The 14,739-nt window shown below is 42.8% G+C and overlaps 1 protein-coding gene across 1 annotated transcript; it reads left to right on the top strand.

The window, feature by feature from the left end:
- Positions 1 to 3,998: 3,998 nt before the first annotated feature.
- Positions 3,999 to 8,419, top strand: LOC149832486 (kinase-interacting family protein-like). The gene is made up of 2 exons (XM_090014527.1): positions 3,999 to 4,168; positions 7,157 to 8,419. The coding sequence occupies exons 1-2, from the start codon at positions 4,084 to 4,086 to the stop codon at positions 8,104 to 8,106; spliced, it is 1,035 nt and encodes a 344-aa protein (XP_089870653.1). The 5' UTR covers positions 3,999 to 4,083; the 3' UTR covers positions 8,107 to 8,419.
- Positions 8,420 to 14,739: the final 6,320 nt, after the last annotated feature.

A 14,739-nucleotide genomic window follows, 5' to 3' on the forward strand; every position in this document is an offset into this window, starting at 1 on the left:
TTGATGCTTTCTCAATTTCTTTGTTTTTCCCAAAGTTCGCGATTTTCTCTGTCGTCGCCGCGAATTCCTTTATTTTTTGGCCGCGATTTCCTTTATTTGGGTTTTAAACGGATTCAGGTTTGGGTTTGAATGAACAACTTAATACCAAACCCGGATTCGGTTATTAAGCGAATCCAGATATGGTGACTAAATCCTCTTAACGAACCTGGATTCGGGTCGGGTATTGGGTTGCGCCCAAACCGTTTAGATCCCTAAGAAGATGTCTCACCTTTCCAGTGCTTTACGTAACGATGACTGCGACTGGTGTTTGGTTTCTGTTTGGTAAACCAATATCGACGATATGTTTAAAAAATATCATGATTTGGATTTATCATATCCTTTGGAAATTCGGTTTTTTCTTTTCTTTTTGGCTAGATCAAGGGAAAACCCCTCCCCCATCGCTTGGCGCATGTAGTGCATGTTGACAGACCATCTAAATTGGTAAAACTAAAAACCCTTGGGATTAGGGGTGTCAAAAGGTCGGGTTTACCCATACCTGGACGGAAACAAATCCTATAGGGTCTGGGTATATTGACAAATAAGAAGACCCAGGTCTGGACCCAAAGGTCTGATTAATACTTGGACCGAGTATAGTTTGTGAAATTTTATACCAGATCCAGGCCCGACCTGTGTTCTGGTTAAGACACAAATTTTCAATATAAAGATGATAAAAATATTATTTTATCGGGTATGGTCTGAGTCTGGTTCATGTAGTTCTCCCGGTATGGTTTCTCTTATAGCAGACCCGATTAGACTAGAGTCCAAACCCGATACCATACCGAAAAATATGATCCAAATCTGATTTCACCTGGGTCCAAACCAAACCCTACCCTACCCATTGACATCCCAACTTGGGATCAGCCTTTCACGCTTAAAGAGTTTGCATGGCTTTGACCCTTTTTTTTCAACAGAGAAAGCTGCCGTTAGTTACCAGTGTTTTTTTACTCAGAGAAAACAACCCAAGATCAGATACCTAGCCGCGTTGGCTCAATCTGCCGTACTTAAGGTGGTTCCCACTAAACAGACCAGAGACCACTTTGAACATACATAAGATGTTTAAAAAAATGATACAAGGTTCAATACCGACTAAACATACCATTTTGAACATATATAGGATGTTAGATTGAGTAAGAAAAAGCTTGCATCATGAAATCCTAGATCGAGGTACAATCCGTTGTATCCAATATACCTGTTTTGCCAACCGGGGGCCGCGTGGTTGGTAGGAACCATCAGTACACGTCTCCTTGTGGTGGGACGTTGCAGGTTCAAAACCCAGTGTTACGTTAAATAATAACGGATAGGGTTCTTTCTGTTTCTAACCTCAGCTTGACTTTATATATATATTTTTTTATTTTTTATTTTTTTATTTATTTTAACAAGGTTTTTATTTTTACATTTATAACTGTATATTTAATTATTTATATAAGTCTGTTATAGTTTCATAGTTGTCCATAGTTTCTCGAGATTTTCGTCATAAAAAAAAGTTTTTGTTTTATTGATTGGTCGGTTCCTTCGACTGAGGGTTCCCGATGACAAGATTTGTACCATTGGTTGGATTAGGGCACGCATTAATATTTTAAGCTGTATGTGACACGACCGTTTCGTGTGAATGGAATTGGGTCTTGTAGGTTGTCTGTCAGAATTGGGACTAGTCGGTCAGAATTGGCTCATTGATGTGGGCGAGCTCGGCTGGGGCCAACTTGGTTCATCAGGACATCTTAACCTTTGTGCCCAACTTGGTTCAATCGCCATGTTAGGAGTCCATTTTTGAACATGAGATGATTGGTAAAGGGCTGCAAACAGGTTGGGTATCTCATCTATAAGGGTGCCCTAAACTAGGGCTGTCAAAAGGTCGGGTTTGTGTCAATTCAGTGTTTGTCCAAAAAATAACCACCAGTCGGATTTGGACACCGAACCGTCTGGTCAGGTGTCCAGCACAAACCTGACCCATTCACAACCCTAACCTAAAAGCCCCCAAAATAAAAAGTAACCTGGTTTGTAAGATTTGACAGGCCAGATATCCTTGTATCTAAGACCCTAGGATCGAATGTTGACTCGGACTAATTCGAGTATTTGTTTTGTGCGAACAGGACTCTGTAGATCAGGCTTGTCTGGACATTGTGCTGGCTAGGCATAGAGGTGTCCTGAATGAATGAATGTCCCAAGTGTTCCGCTCATTTATTTATTTTTATTGTTGTATCGGATGTCCCAAACACCATTGCTAGGGAAATGGGTGGAACACTGCAGGACACCTAAATGGTGTCCCGCTAAATGCATGGGATGCCGTGCTCCAGTCTCCCAGACCTTCGTTGTTTGTGGCGGGCAGGTGGGGTGTGGACAGCAGCAGCCCGTGGATGCCGCTGTCCTAGACCTTTGGAACATGCTGAACCTGCACATTTTGATAGATAGGGATACAGACGGAACAGATTCGATTCTGCTGAAAATATTAGTGAACACGATATAATTGGATCTGGCCTAATGAGGTCTAGAAATGCGTTCAGAACCGACAGGGGATCCGCATGCCTAGCCCCGGCCCCCGACTTTCCTATAAAAAAAAAGAAATGCGTTCAGAAATCCACTACCGAAACCACATTTTTAATTAATAACTTGACAAGCTTATGCAGTCCGATACAAATCTTTATTGGATTTAAACCCAAATTTGGGATGTAAAAAAGCTATAATCGAATATGAAAGTTTTGCTTAATTAGATCGGTTGGTTCACACCCTAGCCAACCCGATATATGGATAGTCCTATAATCTATTTTTTCTCCAGGTACGGCCCCCTAAATATTCGTTATTATTAAAAAAAAATTAATATTTGGGATTTGTACTCTAAACTGCAGCTTAGGTTTCCCTTCTCTAAAAGAGTTCCCCGTTTTGGCACACCAGGCATTACCCGAGCCTAGTGACCACCTTGATTTTTAGATTCTGTTACGCGACTTGGAAGTCGTACCATCCTGATAAGGCAGCGTTGCAAGTCGGAGATATGCTAAACTCTCTCTCTCTACCGTCCATCTGAACGAGAGAGGGCGGGCGATTTCGACATTTTTGTTCAGCGTGCAGCACTGTAGCAGACCTAATTCCCGTCTTTCATGTAGTGGCATCTTCCCCACTAAAACTTGATCCGACGGTGTACGTTAGCTCAGGGAAGGGCTAAAGAAAGAAAATTCCAATAGACGAAGCCCCGCTCCCTTTGTGGCACCCACCTACGCCAGGCCGGTGAGAATTATTGCGTACAGACTCGCAATTATGAGTCACTGGACGTTATTTCAAATCGCATTAGCAGTACGGTTGGAACAGATACTGAAACGAATCGTAAGTGGGTTTGAGATCATTCGTGCCGGTTCGGACTCACCAGTCTCCAGTTCTCATGTTGACTTAGGGCAATTACGGCCAGTAGAAGCTCCATAATTAAGTAGTCTCAAGGCATTCAAGTTGAAGAACGTCAGCGAGTCTGATGCCTAGAGTGTCTTAAAACGACTCGGACGATTCCCGAATTGCGGTAACCGAGTACTCTCTACGTAGCTTTGCTCATCGTCACCAACCTGGGCTCCGCTTGTGTGGCAGGAACAGTTAGTGCACGTCACTTTGTGTTGCAAGTTCGAATCCTTATGGTATAGTTGTATAACCTATAGGGGGTCTGTTTAACTCCAGCTTTCTCTGTCGAAAAAAAAAAAAACTTTGCATGTTGTCATAGTCAATACCATAAATACCCCTACATTGCATGGGCTTTTAAATCTCAACATGGCAGGTGGCCGACACAGTTGGAGGATAGTTTGGTCATATTAAGCGACGGATCGTTTTCAATATAATACGAATTTCGAATCTCGGGCCCCGGGTTCATTATTTACCGTACGATGGCGCTTCTAGGGATTTTGCCTGGCATCCCTTTTGTCCTCGTTTTCTTTCTTCCCCGTTCCCCCTTTTATAGTCTTAGCTCCTCCTCCTCCTTAATGTTTTGGGTTTTCTCCTCGGCTTTCGAATTCCGCGTCCCCCCTCCCCACTCTCTCTCATCTTTTCCTCTCACGGTCATCGGCGAGCGAGATGAGCGTCGACTTCTTCCAGATGCGCCGGCGACGGAACTCCCATATTTCCTCCAAGCCATTGTGGCTCCAATCCTCCATCAACGGTCAGTTTTTCTTCTATTTTCCATCTTCTTCTTTACTATTTGCGTATTTTAGAAGCTCATGTTTCTGAACTCAGTAGGCCAGGCTTTAGGCTTTTAGCAATGGAAGTCGTGAAAAGGCGGAAATGTCCTCGGATGAGAGGCGTTCCTTTTCTTCTTTCGTGGGGCATTTCGATCCAGTAGTATGTAATCACTAAGTGAGGCCGTTCTCTAGTAGGGTTTCCTTTGCTGCTTCCGGATTGGAATGCCCCCCCCCCCTTTGCCATCTTTCACTGGCGTTTTCCCTCTTTAGAAATCCGCTTTCTTGTTTGGGTTGGCGGAGAATTGGCGAGGCTGACCGGAGCTCGGCCTACCGCTGTTCCCCTTGAGTTACAGCTTTGCCTTGTGTTTCTTTCAGCTGCAGAAAAGGTGACCTTTTTTGTTCTGCTGAGCACCGTAGGGACTAGGGACTAGGGAGTATCCTGGGATTTCTTCTGTACTTTGGAGACTTGGAGTTGCAATGCCGGACGTTACAGCTCCTCTATCCAAACAAATTTAGGACATTGATGTTCATTCATGAAACCTCCCATGTTTGGATAAATCGGTAACTTCCGAGTTCCAACACTAAGCTCTGAGGTGACCTTGTGAAGAAGGGCAGGCTTCACGTCAAATCGAGGTCTGAAGTGTCCGATGGTGTAAGTCTGTATCCGTTAAGAATGTACATTGGGATCTTATTTTAAAATCCGTATCCGAGAATAATCCGTCGGATTCTGATCCACTTGCTCCCTACCACTATGGGCTCGGTTGGGCCCATCAGATGCACCGTTGTCCGACTCGCACAAAAAGTTGAGATCGTCGAGTCTGGTCGCAAGTTCCAACTTGCAAGTACTGGGCTGGCTCATTCAAGTCTCTTTGTTGGTTCTCTCCCCCAAGTGGTTCCTTCTATTCATTGTGGCCAGTGGGCCCATCAAAGCTCACGAGCTTATAAGTAGCTGTAAGTCAAACAAGTTCATGTTTAAGCTTTAGTTCTGGACTTACAAAATTGGGCTTGTCTGGTCTGGTCTGGTCTCAGGCCTAATTCTTTTGGCTGTGTTTGGCTCGCTCACAGCCTGGTTGGCAAGGCGTGGGGGGGGGGGCAGCAGCCTCGGGGAACAATCCCGAGTGGGGCGTACGTTGGTGGAGCATTGTTTTTAGTTAGGAAGGTGTCCATCGTTGTCGTGGCTAGGAGGCGTCCTCCTCATGTTAGAAGTCCCATCATGTGCCCCTTTCGTGCTGTGTTTGTCCTCTTCCACCCCCAAGACTGTCCGCGTGACGACGTTTTCTCGACAGTGTGGCAGCACTGTGGAACACGCAACCATCGCTCTCTCTCGGATTTAATCTGATCCAAAATGACTACTAGGGTGGGACGACGCTGTCCTCTCTCTCTCTCTTATCCTTGGGATCCTAATTCCTAAGAGTGCTGTATCTAATTTGGACTGATCTGTTTTTGCTAGACCTGAACTAAACTCCGCAGTCCAAAGCCCAAACTGATGAGATCAAATGAACCAAACAGGGTGATTCCACCACTTAATCTTATGTGATTAGGTAACCGGAATCCCGCAGAAGGGTACTGGTTTCCTATATGTGATTGTTGAATTTAATTTATCCGGTGGTATTGCAATCATTTCACCATCACGTGAAAATCCTAAATTACCTCACGTAAAGTTATCCTTGTTACCTTGTAGTTGGCAATCGTGCCCTTCTTTTTGTGCCCCTACAAACCTTTTTTTTTTACCTTGTTACTTTCTCTGAGGTGCTGGATTTTGTGCTCGTAGGCATTTAATCATCACTGTTAGTAATGATTTGACCTCTCGTTCTGATTCTTTACTGTTGGGGCTCTTTTACTTTCTCACGTCACGTGTCCCCTGAATTCATCATTTCTGTTTAATGCGACTCGGGCCCCATTGACTGTAGCACTTTGTTAAGTTTATTCTAAGAAATAGGTGCGTCGGAAATTCTCGGGTTTGTCAATTTCCCGTGATTGTCTTCTCTAACCTTTTTTTACCGCGTTGAACCCACCATACTTTTACCTGAGATTCGCCGTCCTGCTGCTGAAAGGGTAGGGACGAACCCCTGCTCTCTGTCCTGTTGATGTCATGGTGGTCATGTTTGCTCCCTGTTTTCCTGAGAGAGTAGCAACGGTCACTTTGCTAATACTCAAATGGACCAAAACGTACACCCAAACACGGTTTGATGATGCTTCATAATTTATCTGCCTTTTCTTTTCTTTTTTACAAGGTTTAGACAAAGTAGTAGTATCACGTAGTCTTTAAAAGAGGACAAAAATACCCATTAGCAAAAACTACCCTCGACTGCACCGTACCTTTTAGTAGAAAACACTCGTTTACATTTTCTTAATATTATTTTTATGGAAGAAAGATCTGTGCATATACGATCGATATGGCTCGTGCAGGCAAAAAATGTTTTGAATCCTTCGATCATGTTGTATAAGTGTTCATCTTGATCATGTGTTCAGAAAGAAGTATTTGCTACCGTCGTGTGTACCGTACCTTTAAGTAGAAATCATCGATTCATATTTTCTTCAATATTTTTTTTTTGTTTTTGTTGCCCTGCGGATATGATGGATATGGGTTCTTTAGTCAAAAATATGTTTTTCTATGTGTACTTGGCTGTTTTTTCTAATGGCTCTAAAAACTCAGCGGTCTTTTATGTTTGAAGTTTTTATTATAAACAACACAAAAGTGGTTTCTTAATAAGAATATCATGCTGGACGCGTTCATATAATCGTGTGGTCAAATTAGTCGAATAAATCCCGCACCTTGGAAATTCTTCTACAGAGTACCGTACTCTACAGAGTATCCAATATTTATTTTCCCTTGGAGTTTTTTTGTGACTCAATCTGGATCCCCCCGCCCGATCCATGGAGTCGTTATAGTGGGTGTTCCCAAACTGATTTTTTTTGTTTTCCGATTCTGCCCCTTTATGCTGGCTGAGACACCCTTTGGGATGCAGAGCTGGAGCAGAGGGTGCAGGAGGCGTCGTTGGACCTGACGGACGACATCGGCGGGGACTCCTTCGCGGAGAGGGCGGAGATTTACTATCGGAAGCGACCCCAGCTCCTCACCCTCCTCCACGACGTCTACCGCCGGTACCTCTCCCTCGCCGACCGGTACACCCACCTCCGCAGCCAACCCCATCCCTCCACGTGCTCCTCGGGCCCCGCCGATCCCCACTCGGACGAGGAGAACGCGAGCAGCAGCGGCAGCAGCACCATCATCTCCTGTCATACTGTGGAAGAGGGGCGCAGCACCGCTGCTGATGGGCTGGACCCGCTGGTCGTCGAGGCGGTGATGAGCCTGGTGGAGGCGGAGCTCCTCCGGCACGAGCTCGAGTGCGAGCGGAATTCAGGGCGGGACTCGGGGAGGAAGATCGAGCTGCAGCGGAGCCTGCTGGAGGTGCTGGAGTCGGAGCGGTTGATCCTGCTGGCGGAGAACGGGCGGCTCTCGTACCGGGTGGCGGCGGTGACAGAGGAGAAAAAAAGGTTGGTGGTGGACGTGATGTTCCTGAAGAGGAAGGTTGGGGAGCTGGGGCGGTGCCTGCTGAAGCTGAGAGACGACCACCGGGTGTGCGTGCTCAGCCGGCGGGTGGAGGACCTGCAGGCGCAGGTGTACGGCCTGGAGAAGCGGAACAGGGAGTGCCTGGGCAGGATGACCGTCGGTGGTGGTGAGGGTAAGGTGGGAGGCGAGGCGGTGGCGGGCGGGTACCGGGTGGAGATGGAGAGGCTGAGGAGGGAGAACTTCCGGCTGAAGGAGGCGCTGGGGTGGAGGGAGCCGTCAGTGGCGTCGACGTCGTCGTCGGCGCTGGCGAGATGGGTCGAGCGGGCCAAGAGGGTTAGGTTCTTCGTCTGCGGGTTCGCGTCGTCCAGCAGGTGCAGCGAGCTGGAGGGCAAGTTTGTCATTTGAGCCTATCTGGCATCTGGTCTGGTGAGAGGGCAACGGGGTTCTGTTCTGGCAAATGCTGTGTATGTTTGTAGATGATCTGCTGGGTAGCCTGGGTTTGGTGCCTTGGTAGGTACAAGGCTTGCCTTTGGCTAGATGTGTATGACGTATATCAGAATCCAAAGGGGCTTTGTAATGTGCGTTCTTAAGTGGTTGGTGTTTGACACTTTTGTTGTGTTTCTTTGTACTATGTCCAATATTTCAACCTTGATCGTAGCCTTTAGAGTGTAACTAATTAGGTAAACAATAAATAATTAGCAAGTTTTCATGGACTAAACTAATTTATCTTTTAAATTTTCATAAAAATAATACAATTAATTATTTTTAAAATTTTATATTATTAAAAAAATAATAAATAGCTAAAGCCCATCGGCACCTTTCTGGCAGCCCATCGGCAGACTCGGACCGGCCCACACAAATATAACATGCCAGGTTTCAGCTTAGTAGCCAACAGTCCTGAGCTTAAAACCTTGACCCAAACCCTGCCTATGGTGGGCCAGGTCGGCTTGGACCAACCCGGCGCCGCCCATAGTCAAGAGTCCCTTTGGTGCCATTTATCCAGTAAATGAACGACACCTTAACATGAGAGGCTGGACCCTTTGCTCTCTCCTGTTCATTGAAAACTTTTGTGGGCCCCATCAGAACAATAAAGCACTCCAACCGTGGTCTGATACTACTTATCACGAAGCATGAGCGGCACTCGGAGGGATCAGAGACCTGATCCACTCCCTTGACTGTCTATCATCTGTCTGGTACACCGTGAGGGTTCCAGATGGTTAGCGGGTTCATTGCCCCGTCTATGTGACACAGGCCATTCACATTACAGCATTCAGGTAAGCAAACCCTGGATCTCGTTTACACCAGATCGCCCAGACTAGCTTCTCAATGCATTGAAACTCACCTTCAGCAATCATATCTAGATATCGGTGTTTTGTTTTAGAATTTTTTTTCGACAGAGAAAGCTCGTGTTGGGCAGACCCCTACCAGTTATACAACTATACCATTGGGACTCTAACTTACAAAGTCCCAACACAAGGTGATGTGCACTATCTACTTCTACCATACAAGCCGAGCTCCTGTTGGTGTGTTTTGGTTTAGAATTGCTTTTGCTTCTTTAAAGTTGAACCTCGTCGGCATACTTTGCCACTTTTTTCATAAATGTTCGTTGTGTTGTGATTTTGAGGCGTGTGCACGGGATCACACTAAGCCAAAATTTGATATTGATGTAATTAGGAAATGTAGACAATCACAATACAAAAACAAAAAAATTATACTTGATTTGATAAAGTCACCTACATTCACGAAAATAATTCTAAGAACCTTTATTAATATAATCAATCACTTAACCAAAGCTACCAACGAAAATAATCACATTTGTCGATTGACCGACGAAAAGGCTAAAACTTCATTACTCTCAAAAAATAAATCATCACATTATCTATTACACTTCTTTCAAAATCTAAGAAATGTCCTAAGCAACGGAGAACCATCAAATCGAACAAAACTACCATCTTTATCTCTCATGTCTCATAGTGAAATTATAAAAAAAGAGATATCTTCTGATTTCTCTCTCACTCTCAACCAAATACATACTTCTCTACCTTTCCAAAAGTAACACATTTTGTTGTCAGCTTTATTGTGCCTAAAGCATTTTGGACTCGATAATTTTAAGGACAATGCAGGTCACGAGAGTGGATCAAATCAAGAGTGTGTCTGATGGTGTTATCGTAATATTTTGGATTGGTGGTATGCACCTTTCGGTGCTTGTTTGCTATGTTCCTCGGTAATCAGTAATACAATTTTCCTTTTCAGGTTGTTCGGATGACACATTTGAAAAGTGCCAAACGGTTTGAATTTGTCATGCGAGCTTCTTCTTTTTTTATATTTACACGGAAAAAACTCTCCCAATATTAGGTCTCTTGCCCTGACAGCGTAAAACTCTATGAGCTTAAAAATACTTGTTTTTTAAAATAGTAAGAATTGTTTTGTATAATCTGATACATAAAATATATTTTTATTATAATATAATAAAAACTGTTTCTGTTAAAATATTAAAATAATGTCAACGACAATATCATGTCACAGTGTGTCCCAAACTGTGTCACCTATGACGTGCTATCATGACCTTTTTTCTCAAGGTGTTCCTGATTCGTGTAGAAAGGGAGATTGACGGGTCGTCTAGGTCGTGCGACACACAACTTGCCTTAGGCGAGAAGCTACATAAGCCTAGCGAAAGAGATATTAGAGTCATGCATATTCCATGCACGCTTAGCACAAAGGAATATCGGAAGTGACAGAGTTGAATGGGTCAATAGAGCGAGGCAATGCCAATTATCAGTGGGAAGAGCCTTTAAGCCTACGAGAAATGGATGCATCACCTTCCTGTGATGAGCGCACAAGCAGTCGAGGGTCGATATAGTCAGTTACGCATTCGAATAAGCATCGTGGACCTTAAAGTAAGCATTGAATTCCAATGATGCACCATCGAAGGGGTATATTGCATTTTGGCACCTGCAGGCCTCGCGGAGTACAGCATGCGCCTTGTGGAGAACCCCCCGCTACAATGGAGAAGAACTTTTGCCCCTTTGCCTAAGTCAGTTGCTATTTGACGTAGTGAAGTACCCCAACCAAAAGGAATCATCGTCGCTCGACATGCACTCGTCAAGCCCCTCGTAAGGGTGCAAGGTTGGGCAGCTAGAGCGGGCCCCGTGCATGCTTGCTGATGCCCATGGGAAATTTGCATACTCATGAGCACCTTTGTGCACTTTTATGTGCTACTCAGAAGATATAGGGGTTATCCACTCTAGATTGCACAGTGGTGCACCAATGCAAGTCAAGAGAAAGGTCTCGTATATAGTTGTTATGGGCGTTGAGCACTCACTAATATGAGGAACCCTAATATCTCTTAAAAATGCATCATTTTTGTTCTCAATGGAGTTCTTGAGCATAAACTTCGTAGTTCACCGAAACGATCACACTGGAGTCTTCGTCACATATAAATGTGTCAGCAAGATTTCGATCTTGGCCCAGTAATTCTCAATGTGCAAAGAGATGCACAACCCCGAAGTTCTGGTGAGCCCGTGTGGCACCTCCGGATGAAGTTGCTTCTTTTTGTGATCTGTAAAACCCACAAAATTTCGCTAATTATAAAAAAAAAAATTTACTATTCTTGAAAATAGATACGGTAAAGTGATATAGAGTTGATCCAAATGGTTCTTGTATCCAAACTGGATCAAATAGATCCAGTATTTGGATTCATATATGATGTATGGATTCAGATCTTGGATGGATCCGAAACCCAACTAAAATCTAATTGGATCTTAATGGATCCAAATATGGTCGAATTGCAATCAAGATCCAAAAATGGTTGAATCGCAATCAAGTTCCGAAAATACAGTAAATAAGAGTTCAAAATTTCTAGGAGAATGATGTTCTAATCAAGTAAGAGGACGATGAGACACAATCCATGCTTAAAGGATATTGAGTCAAGAGGCAAGACAAGAAGAGACGTCTCAAGTTCGAAACCCCCATCCGCAGAAAAAGTATGTGAAAACGTCCATTCTAGGGATTTAGACGGATTGTCATAAGAGGATAAAACAATTTTAGTTGCAATAAGGTGCAACTAAAGAGGATTTGGTGTAGTGGTCAGGATGGTGGACTCTCAGGGAGGAGGACTTAGGTTCAAATCCCTTGGGCAACATAACTTTTTTATTAAAGAAATCATTTTACTTATAAAGGTTAAATACAATGGTGTTGCAAGAATTTACAACGAAATCAATCTTGGTGCATTGGTGGGGCTCGTTACCCCTTAGAGAGGAGTCCCTAGTTTAAATCCCCTTGTGCGCCAACAATGAAGTATATTTTTATAAAAAAATAATATATATTTTTTGGGAAATTTGAAAATAAAGAACGTTACACCTTCTCATTTAAGACGGTTTAAATGGGGAATGGGGTGGCGCACAAGTAAGGTGGGTTGGGCGTTTTTCCCAAAATGGGAAGCCCAACCAAGAGCATTGAAAAAAAAAGAGAGACTCTTGGAATTCAAATGGTGGGGTGGGAGTTACAAGATTGGTTTTTATGAGAAGGATACATGGGGAAGTGGAGGGGAAAAAATGAATGATTTTGGAGGGTTACAAAGCTGGATCCTCTTGAAACTTGCCCTCTTCTCTCTCTTGAATTTTTGCTCCTCCCTCTCTTTATCACTGTGCACTCCCTTTTCCCTCACCAACTTCCTTTCTCTTTCACGCCTAACCTCTCTCAGCCCAGTCGTGTGATTCAACTTCGTTGCGCCTTCCACCATTGATTATGGCGAGGAGGAAGGTTCGATAGTGCCAAAAACCACCAACTGATGTTGAAGGGAAGCATTGGGACAGACAATACCTCAAGACCAGCCTATCAATTTTATTCAGATTTTTTATTTATCGAGAGGTAAGAGCATAACTTCTCTATGCATATGCACAGTGCCGTGAGGCATGTACATGCATTTGGACATGCGATTATACGTACTGTGATACATATAATCCAGTAAGTAGCCATGAAAATAAAGGAATCTACATATCTCTATAGATGTATTTCTAAATTCATGTATCCACATGAAATCTTAGTGTTTCCGCATCTTCCTTTCCTTCTGAAATGTGCCTATACAACAAAAAAAATGTGTTTGTTGATTTTCCCTCTATTATGAAACTCTTGGAATTTTTATTTTGGACTATCATATCATTGTTTGATAGAAAACATTTACTCGGTGTTTGCCAATTTTCTCATGTGGTAAGTTGCGGAGATTTTCATTTCTTGCTAGTAGGATATAAAAGATTTCAGACAGTAATCTGAGCATGAATCTGAATCATGCTGGTGGTATACTTTAGTAACCACTGTCTTGATTTCTGGTTTGCATATAGGTTAGGGTCGAGGTTGTTCGTTGACCTCGAAAGACAGTGGTCAAGCCTATTGACCAGCCTGGATATCCTACTCGGTCTACAGCCAGTGCGGTGACGCTTTTGCATAACAACGAAGGTTGGTTTGCAACCAATGTTGTAATGTTCTCGCACAACTGTACGTGTCGACCTGAAGCCTATGTTGAGGCTTCTCTTGCACACGATACTTGAAGCCATACAAAAAAAAATGTAAACACACGATTAAGTATTTTAGCATAATCAATTTCTGAAATGGGTTTATATAGAAATGCATGGTCCTATCTCATCAGGTTATAATATGTGTGGTATCATATTATTAAGATGTGAATAAGTTTAGATCTATGAATCTGAAAAAAAAAATGTTGGATTAGATTTGTTTGGTAGTGTTGTAGTATAGGCATCATCATATTATTATGAGAAAAAATTTAGATTGTTGTAAATCGAAAACAAAAGCATATGGTCAGTTTTTTTTAATATGTATTATCATGTGGATTATTTTAGATCTGTAAACATGTATGATTGGCTTAATCGTAATCTTATTATACAACAAGTGCTTATTGTTTAAAAAAAAAAAAAACAAAGGGGACTTTTCCCTTGGTTCATACACGTGCAAGGGAAATCAGAGATAGGTTTTGGGTGACTAGATCCCAGCCAACGTCATATGGCGTCGTGACAGCTTGGGCTCAACTGGAGATGTGGGTCGGTTGACCCTGTATATCGATCACTGCGTACTCAACAGTGGCACGTCACAGCCAACATCGAACCATTACATGGCCAACTTAATAACTTTGGGATCAAGTATAGCGTGACTGGTCGGATGACTGTATCTATGGTTAGGTATTGTGGCTTTGCTGCCGCGAGTCATCCTAGCGGGTTGCACTCCCCTTGTTGTTGAGCAGGTGTGGCACCCTGCTGAGCACAGTCATTATGACTGATTGTGTCGAGCATCGTTGTCTGTAGCAGCAGTTAGTACACCACCTAAGTTCCAATTATGACGATATAAACATATAACTGGTAAGTGTTTCCCTAAACTCGACTTGCATGTAAATATATATACATATATATCTAGATATGAAAATTAAATACATAATATAGGATGTTTATATAGATATTTAAAATGAATTATATATATATATGTCTTAAACGACAAGTTTCAAATTAACACAAACAATGATGTTAGTTTGTCGAATATAAATGCTTAATGATTTAATAAGCATAGATTCGACTAAATACATATTAGATATGCTTGTGCTTGACAGGGACACAATGAAAGGTGGAAAAGTAATAGTTTTGGCCATCATTTAATGCTAAATAATAAATATTAGAGTAGTTTCGCAAACATTGATTTCATCTACTAATTTACGCTCAAGAGAATAAATCATTTCCTTGAATGGTAATAAAAAGATTTTGACGATTAGTTCAAATGCATTTACATGAAAATTTTATCAAGCAGGATCGAGTCTCACGGACTCTCATCCATCAAAAGCATGAAAGTATGAATCTTCCACATATGATGGGCATGACCATGGTTCTAGATATAAACCGTTCATTAAGCGTAAAAAAAAATGGGTTATAGGATTGGGTCGTTAAAAGAGGGTCTTGCTTACCCAACTAGAATGGTTGTGCCGGTATATGTTTTCGCAAACGCAAATTTTATCGCATGCACATGAACAAAATGTTATGC

Source organism: Nuphar pumila, chromosome 7 (assembly GCF_984573655.1).
Source record: "Nuphar pumila chromosome 7, dmNupPumi1.hap1.1, whole genome shotgun sequence".
In the NCBI taxonomy this organism is placed as follows: Eukaryota; Viridiplantae; Streptophyta; class Magnoliopsida; order Nymphaeales; family Nymphaeaceae; genus Nuphar; species Nuphar pumila.

What these genes read in the sequence shown, in the direction of transcription:
- LOC149832486 (XM_090014527.1), top strand. Translation starts at nt 4,084, where the DNA reads ATGAGCGTCGACTTCTTCCAGATGCGCCGGCGACGGAACTCCCATATT. An exon ending in GCTCCAATCCTCCATCAACG is followed by an intron (nt 4,169 to 7,156) that starts GTCAGTTTTTCT and finishes TTTGGGATGCAG; the next exon opens with AGCTGGAGCAGAGGGTGCAG.